Consider the following 13,105-nt stretch of genomic DNA (forward strand, 5'->3'; position numbering starts at 1 on the left):
AGGTTTTTAATTCTTTGGGGGTGAGGCACACCAGGCTGCGTGGCTGATCAGTAAAGTTTAAGAGGGAACTTGGGATTTTCCACATATGGGGTCTTAGAAGGTGCTGAGACATGGGGAGATTCCTGCTGTGTCCCAAGAAGTGGGGTGGACCTTGCCCTTTCCCTCTGCTGTCTGTCCAGCAGATCCTTGCAGGTCAGTAACAGCAGTTAAATAAAGGTATTTCTGGTTATGGTCTGAGCCAGCATCCTTGGGCTAGTGGCAAGGAAAGAGGAACTGCAAGGAGATAATATGGACGAGGAGGCACCTCTCCAGGTCTCTGGGCACCAGTGTGATAGTAAAATGGGATGGGTTTTCAGGAACTGGCATGGAACTGGTGTCAGAGAAAAATAAAGGGGTTTTCCTACGCTTACCTCCATCCCCTCTGCAAAGTGAGACTTGCCTGCCACGTTTTGTTGGCTGGGAAGACACTGGTATTTTCTCTGTCTCTTCATGCTTGACATTTGTTAAACTGCTCTCCTGGAGCAGTTGCAGGTCTGTGTTAGCTGCAGCTCAGAGGATGCTCAGGGACCTTCCTCATTGCACTGAGCTGCTGCACCAGCCACCTGGCAGAGGGGGATGCTCTGCACTGGCACGGGCTGTGCTGGAGCCTCAGGGGGAGTTGGAGAGTGCTGGTCTATCTTAGCAGTCCATGGGCTCCAAAACCCAGTTCCAGCCTGGTCAAGGTTGCTGTGGCTTTTTGGGTCTAGTATGGGTTTGTATCTTAGATGTAGTTGCTAAGTCTTAGGGAGCTGTTAGTTTGCATAAAACCTTGCTGGAGTTTGCATTTGGAAGTGGGACACTGAGGAAGTTTGGAACTTGCCAGGGACAGGGGATGGAAAAGGTTGGACTTCTCATTTCCATCAGCTCTAAAACTGTAGCCTCTGCACAGCAAGCTGCTGCTGTAAAGGCTACTGTGCAAAAAAAAATGGGTCAGAATATCAGTTACTGCTGAAGGAAAACACCCACTGACTTCCAGGGAGTTTATCCTGCAGAAATACTGCTGGATGAGGTCCAGGGAGAGTTTCTTGCTTCTAAGGATAGAATTTGGCCCCCCAACCCCTTCAGCACTCTGAAGGGAACTGGGCTTAAAACTGTGTTAAGCTACAGCTCAGAGTCCCAGTAACTGGGCTTTGGCACAGCTCAGCACCTTGCTGCCAGGCAGCTGAACAGGAGGTAGAGAAGGATGCACGTTGGTGTATTCCTTGCTGAAGTGATACCAGTGTGTAGTGTGTTTATAAATTCTAGTTGTGTTTGTGTTTTATTATATTCCATATTGCAGGCACAGGGATGCATAGGAGATACATAAAGCTTGATAGAAGCACTCCCTGAGCCCACGTTTCTCTGCTGCTCAGAAAGGGGAACATGGTGACCTGTGGGAGAGCAGGAGAGAACACCCAGACCACATTATCCTGCACTTCAGTGTCCTCTAATGGTTTTACTATGGACTGCCTAATATTTATGAACTGGTGTTTTGAATTTCATTAAGTATTTACTGATGCAACTGCATCTGTATTCAGAAGTAGTAGAGGCAGTGGCACAGGGTTTGTGCTGGGGCACTGCAGGGTCTGCAGCAAGGACTTCTCCTCACCAAAGGTGCTGCCTTGGAGGGAGCAGTTGACTTCAGGTGCTCTCAGAGCTGCAGGCTTGGTTGGTTTGGGGTTTTTGAATGCTTCAGCATAGAATCCCAGACTGGTTTGGGTTGGAAGAGACCTTAAAGATGATCCGGGTCCAACCACACAGATGGTCAGGGACACCTTTCACTGGACCAGGTTGTTCTGGTCACCTCCTCTGACATCTACTTGAATGGCTGCTAATCCAAATGCTTTGCAGTTGACCTTAATTTATCTACAGATAAATGGGGAATGAACATACAATGTTCTCTCTACTGGGGCACAATGCTGTGTTTTTTCATGGAATATCACTCCTCCAGTCATGGTGCTGCAGTGTGCTCTAGAGACACAACCTCACTGCTGTCATCCATATAGGATGCTGGTGAGCAAGGAGTACAGTATAGGCTCTGATGGCCATGTGGGGCATGGGATGGGGCTCTGAGCAACCTGATCTGGCTGAGGATGTCCCTGCTTGCTGCAGGAGGATGGGACTAGTTGGCCTTCAATGGTTCCTTCCAACCTGAACCATGCTATGAATCTGTGAAACACTTCCAGGTCCCTTTTTGGTCCCTGGGTGCCATAAAAGCACAGCAGCTGGGAGTGGAAATGGGTCCTCAGGGCTGGAAAGACTGGGAAACCAGACTTGGATACAGGTCTCTCCTCCATCCTTCAGTCCACTTCCACCCCTGCCTTCCAGCTCCCAGCAGGAATTGCTGCAGTGAGCATTTCCATGTAAAATCAGAGAAATTATTGGCTGCTTAAATAAGAGAGCATCGAGCAAGATGTGTTGGCCATAAGATGAGGGCAGTCCAGAGCCCCTGCAGCTGGAGGGAACAGGTACAGGGGGAGGTGCAGAGGGGTGCAGAGGGAGGAGAGGACCTTGGAGGATGCCATGTGTGTGATGTGGCTCTGCTGGCACCTGCTCTGGGATGGCAGGAGCATCCTCTGCTCCTGGAGGAGGGGTCTCACAGACCAAAGGGGTTTGTGTGTGTGTTAATTTTTATATGAGTGTTTTACAGCACTTCATAATGAGAATTAACAGCAGCAAGCGTTGGCACACGCTGGAAATTGGTGAAAGTTCAGGCATCTCATTTGGGCAGGTTATGCTTACAGGCACTCACACTTGCAGACAGTTTAATAACAGTCTCTGGCACTGTCTCTGAGAGCTGCTTAAACTAATTAATGCACTTGCTCCCTACAGGATGAAATGGAGTTTTCAGATACATTTATGAAGTGATGTGCACGATTGCTAAAGATTTCATTCTTTTGAACTCTTACCTTGGTTTACATGGGTGCAGTATATTCTCCCATGCAAAATGTGCAGTGGCTCTGGGAGGAGGAGAAGCTCTGCCCCTGCTTGTTGGGAGAGGTTAATCTCTGTCCCTCTTCTGGCAGGTTAAAAGGTGCTCAATAACTTGGGCATGGCTTGGCACAGTGCTGGGAGGCTCTGGAGCTGCCCCATCCTCCAGCCCAGGCTGCACCCACTGTTCCCCTTATCCCTTCAGGCTTCCAGAAGGTTCTGGATCCATCACAGCCCATCCCACCACCTTCCCTGCCAAAAATAAGGGAAAAAAAGGGTTTTTTTGGACTCGGATGCCCCACGATGTGCAGTCCCTGGATTTCATTGATTTAAAAGATGACATCAGGCAATACTTCTCCCAGACCCCTGAGCAAGTGAGGTTAACACTAAGCTTGCTGGCTTAAAAAGGGGGTTAAAAAAATAATAAGTAAGAGTTTTGTTTGAAATAAACCTTTCTGAAGGAATCACAGTAAACAAAATCTGTTTGCCAAAGGAAGCCCTCCTAGCAATCAGCCAGTAACACGACTGCTTGTGCTAATGAACCCAAAGCTGTTAATGTGGTTTCTTCAGTTAAATTGATTCATGAATTTTGAAGAGAACATTATCTAATGAATTTTCTTTGAATAGAAAGCAATTAAAAGGACAAATCAGTCTGATTAACCCCAAAGTCACCCTACTGCCACAAATGGTGTACAGTTTGAAATTATATCATAAAAAACTAGAGCAGATTTGCTATCTCTTTGCCCTCTACTAATCCATGTAAATTAATGAACAACAAAGTTAATTTCTTTGATGACCCTTTTCTCGTATCACCTGGATTATGCTGATGTTTAATTTGCTTAATGTTATAATAAAGACTAAACAGATTTTTTCAATGAAGTGATTATCATTCCCTTCAGTTAAGAAGTGATTTTTATTATTTAACACACACATAATGGTGTATGGGTTTCCTTTAAGAACAAAATCACATTTCGCTGTGTTCCTATGTAACATAATCAATGTCTTTTTTGACAAGTAAAGAAAGAAAATGTTTTTAATCAGTTTGTTTCCGTGCCAAAGCAGGAGACTGAAGCTCTCAGCTGGGGGAAGGGTTCTCTTTGGCCTTTTTTTTTTCTTTTTCTTTTTCCTTCTCCTTCTTTTTTCCTTTTTTATTTGCCAGCTCCCTCCTCTCAGTAAGTTATTCAGTAGTTGGATCTTCAAAGCTTTTCAAAGTGCCTTGGAAGAGCAATAGGTGTTCAACCCAACTAAAACCCAAGCTGTGGGTTTCCCTTTTGTAAAATAATCCTGGGCTGGGAAGGTAAAACCCTGCCATGCAGAAGGAAGCTGGTACTAATGCATTTGCTTATTCATTATTTCAGCAATTGGAACACTTAGAAGCAATTTGCTGGTGAATTAAAATTAAAATAATGGAAGAGACTTTTTTTTTTTCTTTCTTTCTTTCCCCAGCCCTGTGTCATTAAGGAAGTGCCATACATTCAAGGTCACAGCTAGTCCTTATGTTCTGGAATGTCTGCTGAGCAGTAGCTTGGGGGTCTTGGCTATAAAATGCAGTCAGGCAGGATAATACCAAGTCCACTGGCTCTAGGGCTTCTTCTGCCTCGTGTCCCAGCTGAAGTTGGAAATTAGCTGGAGATGCGAGGGCTTTGTAAAATAGGTAGAGCTGGTTATTTCTTCCCTTTTTAATTTGACTCTATGCTAATTTATACTCTGCCAATTTAATGGAAAAACCCACATTGTATGAGTTAACAGGATAATTGTACTTGAAGCAAATTAAAAATATAGGAAAATCAAAGCCTTAAATCCTTTTTTTTATAGTGCTTGGTGACTTGAAGTGCTCTTGCTGATAATAATGTATTCAAATGTAGTAATAATACAGGGTACAAAGCAGGACAGGGCAGTGGGGCTCTGTAAGTTAGAAATCTGCTGTTGAGCCTCTGCTTTGCTTTGAGTTTCTCAACTCCTTCATCTTAGGGGTTTTGTTGTGGTTTTTTTTCAGCGTCCAACCAGCATTTTCTTCGTCTGCTTTGCAGATTCCTTCACCAAAGAAGTGCTGTGGACCCTCCTGAGAGATGTGAAGTTTGGAGAAGTCGTTTCCTACAAGCAATTGGCTGACCTGGCAGGCAACAGCAGAGCAGCCAGAGCTGTGGGAGGAGCCATGAGGAGCAACCCTGTGAGTTCACCTCAACTTTTTAACTGAAGTTGAGGGAAAGTGGTGGATTTAGAGAGCTTTGCGGGCTAAATGTCATTAGATTAAATTTATCTGCTATGAAAACTGGTCTGCCATGAGTAATAAGGTCAGTAAGTGTTTTTAATCAGCAGTAATACACAGCCCAGTTTAATGTGATTTATCCCCTACCATTTATGGAATTACAGTTGAAAAGGAAACATAGCACTTCTTTTAATTCATCAGCCTCTACACATTTTCTTGTTCTCCAACTTTCCTATGTATCCTTAGGTGAGGGAGGTTTTTTATTTCCCCACAGGGACCTCAATTTTGACAGGGTCTGAGTAGCTTTGGTTGTTAACAGCAGTGCATCCTCTCTGGCATGGATATGTTTCTGAAAATGTGGAAGAGGAGGGATTTTAAATCACGTAGCTACACCTTTGAATCAAATTGTCAATGTGGTTTTTTTTTTCCCCGTGTGCTCCAAACCAGCTGTAAATGACATTTCTCACTAGATATAGGTGAGTCACCTGAGTACAAACCAACTGGAGGGAGCAGAGCTCTAGGTCAGGCCTGTGGATTTTGGAAGAACAGTATTTTAGAATACTTGGGCTCTTTGTCTGTCTTCCCAGTAATTCTCTCTCCCTTTTAGTTGTCCATGTTTAGATTTCCAGATGTGCTCATCCACCTGGATCACACTGGCTGGTGTGGGACCAGCAAAGGCAAGGAACAACTGGTGAAGGGAGCACCACTGGATCTGTCCTTACATGGTCATTCCCTTGCCTCTTGCCTTCAAAAAATTTTTTAAAACTTCCATTTCTGTTAATGTTATTGTGGCCTTTCTGGCCATTCCTCAGCATATTTCCCCTCATTACCACTTGCCTGCAGCAACATGTGTCTTTCCATACCCTAATTCCTTTCCTTTCCACCAGCCTTATTCCTGCTGGCATCTTGCACCTCCTCACTTGTTTTTCCCTCAGTCCTCTCAGTATTTTCTTTAAGAAGTTACCTGTGAGGCTGCAACGTAGAGTTTGAAAGTGGGTTAGAAAATCTGTTTTCCCCGGAGCTCAGTGGCTTTGCAGATAAAAATAATAAAGGTGAGGGTTTCAGGGCTTGGGGTTTTTTGCAACGCCGCATATTATCTGTATATTTCACCTCATTCATAAAATCAGCCTGCATTTCTGTGCATGGCCAACCTGCTTAGTGTGGCTCATAGCTCTGAAGGGCCAGGTAAAGATTTCTAACACAGTAGGTGCTCACACTTAATTACAAAAGTACTATTAGTGTGTGTTTGGTTGTGAAAAATGCATGAAATTACAGCTTAGCTACAGGAGATGTGTGGGGATAAAAATGTGTTTTGGAACAGGCAAGGCTCTCATTACAGCACTGATTATTATTTTTTTTTAATTTTTCTATTAAGCAATATTGGGGTGGTGTTATATTAATATAGCTCTTTTTCCCTAAAGCTATACATTATTATCTATAATAGGCTTTAAAAAAATTTCTGCTGGGGACAGAAAATACTGTAGCCATGGTACGGGATGGGAAAAAGCAATAATAAGATAGGACCCCATTTAAAAAGAAAAAATTGCAGTAGCTTTGCTGTATATTTTCAGAACTATTTTCATCCTTCCTCACTGGGGAAAAAGCAGGAATTTTCACACCACAACCTGCTGTTACTGCTACTTTGGATGCTGCTGCTCCACTGCAGCCTGAGGGCAAAGCTGGGTACATTTCTAGGCGATGGCAATTACATCTCCTTTTGCACAACACTGTATCGTTATTCTTTGAGAACTGTTTTCCTCTAGGTTTGCATTGTATTGCCTTATCTTAATGTACACCATATTATATGGGGGAGCATTCCATCATATTAAAATAGTTTGTATTGTCAAGTACAACAGAGTGTGGGGATGAGATGCAGCTTTCTGCTGCTTGCAGGAGCTGTGACGTAGGAAAAGCTGATGCATCCCTTAAAATATCAGGGTTGTCCTTTATTGAGCTGGGAAGCTTCGGCCTGTTGGACATGATGAGAGTTTGTCTGGGAGTGTGCTGCCTGCATGGAGTTGTAGGATACCTGTGTACAAACACCCTGGCAGTCTGTTTCAGGCTAACTAAACACCTCCTTAAATTCACTACGTCATCTGCCACCCCTGCAACCCCAGCTGCAGGGCTGGAGGAGTGATTCCTTCAAAACTGTTGGAGAAATGTGGGGTTTTGTTCAGCAGCAGGTCTGTGATCTCTGTTTGCAGGAGCAAAGCTGGGATCAGTGAATGCTTTCATGGTGAATGCAAAATAAAAGTGAACACTTTGGGTAATGATTGCTGCAGGAGCTCTGCAAAACAGCAGACTCGTGACAGGTTTGCACCTTGATGCTTCTTGAGATGAAAGGACTAAATTATAAGCATGGTGACTAAAATCATAAACATGATTTAATGAGGAGAGTAATAACAGTGCAAATGAATGTTTGAAATAAGCCTGAGCCTGGCGTTCCTTTTATTACTTGAACGTGACGATAAAATTGCTTATCTCACCTTTTTCCACACACCACCAGAACATTTCTTCCTTCTACAATCCAGGGGTTGGTCTTTAATTTTGGTAGTGTGCAGTCCACAGGTTTCCCTTTTGTGGAAGTGGGGTTGTTTCACATAATTCATATGATGACCTTCAACTTTATGAGAAGGTGGAAGAGGTGCCAGCAGCAGCAGCTGAAAGACACAACATCTTTGCCTCAATTTATGCCAAGGAACATGGTGTGGGGATGGCTCACCTTTCACAAGAGAAAACTTCGAGTAGTTTACTGCGGTTCAGATTGATTGCAAGGTCTGTGGTCCTCAAAGGGAACCCATAAAGTTCAATTAAAAATCTCATTAGACTGGTATAGGAGGATCAAAAAGAAATCACAGCGACTCATGGGAGATGGCGAATGTTGGGCTGATTAGTCCAAGGCCATCCTAAATGACTGTTCTGTGCCTTAAATAAGACATCTGCAGCGGCCTGTTAGCAGCAGCTGTAGCTGCACACGTTGGGGTTTATATTCCCTCCCATTATGTCAGTGCTGAGGCTGAAGCCCAGCTGAGTGTGCAGCTTGATGCTGAGATTGATCCATCCTGAGTCAAGGATGTTGTTCACCAAAAGGCTTTGAACGTTGGTGAGAGGAAGGTAATTGTGCATTTCTGAGAAGATTAGGAAGTATGGATTTGAAACATGGATGTGTAAAAGTAGTTGGGCTTGAATTCCTTCCTTGGCTGGTGATGGAGAGGGGCCATATCGGGGCGTTGGGTTCTGATGGTGAAGGGAGGCAGAAAAAGCAAGAGGACCTGAGCAAACAGAACGGTTCTTTTTCCGTAAGTGTGATTCCTGTCCATTGTAAGGTGAGGTTCCAGCTGTTCCCCTTGCAGAGGAGCTGTGTTTGGCAGGTTCTGGATGTCACCAGCCCATCAGCACTCAAACGGGATGGCCAGGTTCTCATTGCAAACTCTTTAATGAGCAGAGGGCTGTGGCAGAGCACGGCTCCGCTCCTCCCGCAGACGGAATTTGCTAAACGCGGTTCAGAGGCGATCGATACCTTGTGCAGGGAGTATTTTTTCCCCACCTTTTTTTTTCTTTTTTTTTTTTTTTTTTTTTCTAAACAAACGTGTTCTCCAGGAGTTAGTTTATTCACAGATTGCCACGAGCGTTAATGACTGCCCCAGTCTTGTTCTGCCAGTCACCCAGATGGCTGTTGATAAAGATTTAGCATCATGTTCTGAGTGTCAGGGCTGTCAGTAGCGCTGAACCATTTGACCAGAAGAAAAAACGCACAGGGAGCTATTGATTACAGCTTCTCAGTGTCACTTGTTCACCAGGATTTAGGTATTGATGAGGCTGCAAGTGAAAACAAGCTCTTTCCCTTGTGGGCCTCTACCCAGAAGAACAAAAGCAAAGTTGGAGAAAATATTCAGCTGGTGCCCGAATCAGAGGGACTCCGGTATCGATCCCAGGGCCCCTTCATGTTGGTTTTTTTTGTTGTTCTTGGAGACAAATCTATGGGTTTGGAAGTTTTATAGCGTTGGAGGTAGGGTCTGTGTAAGTGATGGATTCATGTATTAGATGAATTAGATTTCACAGCATGAGGATTTCAGTGGAGCTGTAATATTATGAGCTGCTTGGTTATTGATAAAAATTACATTAAATGTAGCCGAGGCATTAAAGCTGCAGACTAGGGTAGTACTCCCTCTAAAATGTCCTTAGGGCCCTAATAAATTTTAGCAGGTTTAATTATTTTAGTAGTCTGAAAGTTGTCACCACAATTAAGCCCAACTGAAGCCATATTCAATATTTTTAAATTACGGGGCTGATGCAGCCTTTGCTCTGTGTTTTCTTTCCCTCCTGGTGCCATGGAGGGTGACATATGAGTGCCTGCATGTGTGAGGACAAACTCCATGTGAAATTCTTTATTTCAGGTGTGGAAAGAGCTACATTTCTTTCATACCCTCTTCTTCTTGCTCAGTAGTAGGTGACACAGCCACGTGTCCCAGTGTTTGTGAATGGGTCCTGCACTGACATGGGGACCACCCAGGACCCCAGCACCAGAAAAGAAGTCCTTTTTCTTCTTTTTTAACATCAAAAGTATGCTGATTTACTGTACATATTTTTAAAGAATAGCAAATTAACCTTGTAGGTTCTTTCACTGTGTGTTGTTATGGCTTTGTCACTTAGGGAAATCTTCCTGCAGTAACTTGTACATGTGGGTTGTAAAGGGGAAGAAATCCCAAACCAGAAAAAAAAAAAAAAAAAACAGACTTGCAAAGAACCAACTTCTTTCAAGAAGTCATAAACCCAGGCACTGAATGGCATGGGGTAGTGTCAGGGTTTTAGTGTTGCTCACTGGAGTTGTCACAGATGCACAATTCACTTGTGGCATTGCCACCTCCCAGTAAACAGATAGTATAAGCACTTTTTATTAAACCATGATTAACAGTAAGCACCTGGGTGTATTCCTGTTTCATGCAGTTGCCTCTGGGCTGAGATTGAGATTTTCAATTTCAACCATTGAAATAAGCTGACAAAACCAAAAGAATGCCCAAAAAAACAATTTAGAGAGCTCTGGCCAGTATCTCTCCAGCTACTTTGGGGTCTGTGTGCCCCAGACTCATATGTGAGCACAGCTTGAACTGTTCTGAAATAACTATTAAATGGAATTAAAATAAATCAGTGTACAGTATGTAATTTGTCTGTGTATATATATAGGACTAGATAATACTTTTTGATTTAAATATCCAGATTTGTGAAAGCTGCACTGTTGAGAGAGTTGCTGTTTTCACAGCTTTATCATTGCAATCGAATTACTATTCAGTTACCAAAACATGCACAGCCTGATTAGAGATGATGTATTGCATTTTTTATGGTGTGTACTTCAACTATGATAATCACCTGTAATAAAAAATTTAAAAAAAAACACCCCACATTCCTGTACTTCTCTGCATTATCAGTCTATTAGGTAACTTCTTGCATTGATTTTTCAGAATCCATGACATTTGGCTATAAATGATACAAAGTAGAAGGAGGGGAGGAGTAAAAGTTCTTTAAATTGGTTAGGTGTGAATTAAATCTCTCCTGTTGTAGGTTTTAAAAATTCACAACCCATTTTGGATTGACTTGCTGTTAAATAATAAATAGGGCCATGCTCTTGTGTGGAATTTTTCAGCAGGGGCTGGAGTGAGAGGAGGATCTGCCATGGGAGCTTGCTCATGGATATTCTCCTCTCAGTGATTTTTTTTTTTTTTTTTTTTTTTTTTCAAAAAATAACAGGGAGGGATTTAATCATGGGATGGTGTTTAATAGTTGTCCTGGACCTCTGTGTTCTCTTCGTGTGCCTTTTGGGTCTCTGAGGCTCCATCTGCCACCCTGGGCACTGAGGTCCTGGCTGCTGGAAGGGGCTGGCAGAGGGCAGGAAAATCTGAAGTTTTTATATATTTGGAGTTTTGTATCTGGGGTGTTACAGATGGGATTTCCCTTTTAAGGCTTTACATCCTTAAAATTTCTCTCCATGTTTATTTTTCCCTAAGAGCTGGGCTGGTTTCCAAAGCCTGTGGTCAGTGCTGCTCCTGCACCGTGGCAGCTCAGCCAGGAACCCAGTCCTGATGCCACCACTGCCCCATCCTCCTGGGGCACCACCTGATGCCACCAGTGTCACCTTTGACGTGGACACCTCCCTCCCTGTCCCTGCCAGCCCAGTGGCAGATGACAAGTGGTTTAGTGCTGGATTTATGGGCACCTCTCATTGCTCTGCTCCCCGTGGCCTCACCCTTCCCTCTCACCCTTGTTTTTGTTTCTCCCTCCCCAGATCCCGATCATCATCCCCTGCCACAGGGTGATCTGCAGCAGTGGGCAGACAGGCAACTACGGAGGAGGACACCTTCTGAAAGAGTGGCTTTTGTCACACGAGAGGCTGCAGAAGGAGAAGAATCAGAAGTTGCCACATTGATGGGGCTCAGCCGCAGAGCGCGCACGGCCGCCCGGGCTCGGCTCGTAACAAGCTCTCAGAGCACCCAGCAGAATTCAGCAAAATGGTAAATATTTGAGTGACATATAAATATAATGCAACATCCGAAGTGAAATGCGTGGTGGCACCAGTATATTAAAAAAGCAGGATGTGTCCTGAGGGAGGCAGCTCGCCTGCCCTTTCTTGTTTTTACATTTTACAGCAGAATGAGTACAGCGGGGCAGGCTTGGCGCGCACAGATTTTTGTTCCCATCTCCACTCCTGTTTTGTTCTATTTTTAATGTCCATTAAAGCACGGATAAGGGAGAGGGATGGCCGTGGCAAATGGGAGGTGCTGCCTCCCCCAGAGGAAACATCTCCTTGGTGTGCCTGGACAGGGTTTGATGGCAACGGGAGCACGGGTGGCAGGTTGAGATGCGTTCCAGAGCACCCAGCTCCTGGATTGCTCCTTCCCGGCTTTCCTTGGCGGATTGCAGGAGATGGGGATCAAATTTTTGCTCTTGTGGATGGTGCCTCAAAGCAGGTAGAAGCAAAGCTGCTGGGAGATGGTGTGAAAAGCATCTTTTAAATAAGCAGTTTGATGAGCGGCGCTCCCGCAAAATATTGGGGAACTCATCAGAGCTGCGTCTTTCTCAGCAGCACATTTCCTGTTTTTTTCCTTTAGATTTTTGCATTCCTCTGTCACACTGAGCTTAGTTTCTCTATCAGAAAGGAATTGACTGTCTGAGATACGTTAAAGCTAAATTTTGAGGTGGTTTAAGCAGCACCAGCTACCAGGAGCTGAAATTTCCAGTATGGGAATCGTAAATTCCAACATGGAAATACTGATTTTTTTTTTTTTTTCATGTCTTTTATCATATTTTCATAGGTGCCTCTTTAGAAAGGCCATTGCCAACCAAGAAATTACTGTGTTCCAATGCGTTAGTTAATATAGTGGTATTGATACCTCAGAATTACTTCAATAAAAAAAAAAACTGCTTTGCATGTCCAAGTGTCTCCGTGTATGTTTATAAATAAAACACAGCCTGTGATATATGGAGAAAATAAAGTATACCCAACTGTACCATATAAAGCTGTATTTTTATCAAGGGTTTCTGGTGGCAATATAAACCACAGAAGCAAAGCTCAAGTGGTTTGTACGTGTCACCAGAACCCCGAGATAAAAATATAGCCTTATAATATGTACAGTTTGGGTGTATTTTATATATATATATATATATTCCTATATATATATGGGTTTTTTTTATTTTTTTTTTAAGAATACATTGCTACCAACAGTAGCAAATGTCAACTTTAACCTTGCTCACGTTTACATCCCTTGTTTTTAGGTTGCTTCTTCAGGGCTGTGTCTTTATTTTTGCAGGTAGGATGGATAAGAGTTGGGTCTGGGGGTGCTGGGGCTGCGCTGGCACCCAAACTGGGAGTTCAGGGGCCAGCACAGCCCCTGCACCCCCCAATATATGGGTTTGTTTGGGGGTTTTTTTGCCTGGAATTGGGTTCTTTTGACC

At 43.7% G+C, this 13,105-nt stretch overlaps 1 protein-coding gene across 1 annotated transcript in view; it reads left to right on the forward strand.

Annotated features, from left to right (window-relative positions):
• Window positions 1-12,588, forward strand: part of MGMT (O-6-methylguanine-DNA methyltransferase) — a 122,627-nt gene extending 110,039 nt beyond the window's left edge. The window contains exons 5-6 of the mRNA XM_071749686.1: window positions 4,980-5,119; window positions 11,439-12,588. Of these exons, the coding sequence (XP_071605787.1) occupies window positions 4,980-5,119; window positions 11,439-11,579 (281 nt within the window). The 3' untranslated portion in view covers window positions 11,580-12,588. The remainder of the gene's footprint in view (window positions 1-4,979; window positions 5,120-11,438) is intronic.
• Window positions 12,589-13,105: the final 517 nt, after the last annotated feature.

The sequence above is a fragment of the Heliangelus exortis genome, chromosome 7 (assembly GCF_036169615.1).
Source record: "Heliangelus exortis chromosome 7, bHelExo1.hap1, whole genome shotgun sequence".
Lineage (NCBI taxonomy): Eukaryota > Metazoa > Chordata > Aves > Apodiformes > Trochilidae > Heliangelus > Heliangelus exortis.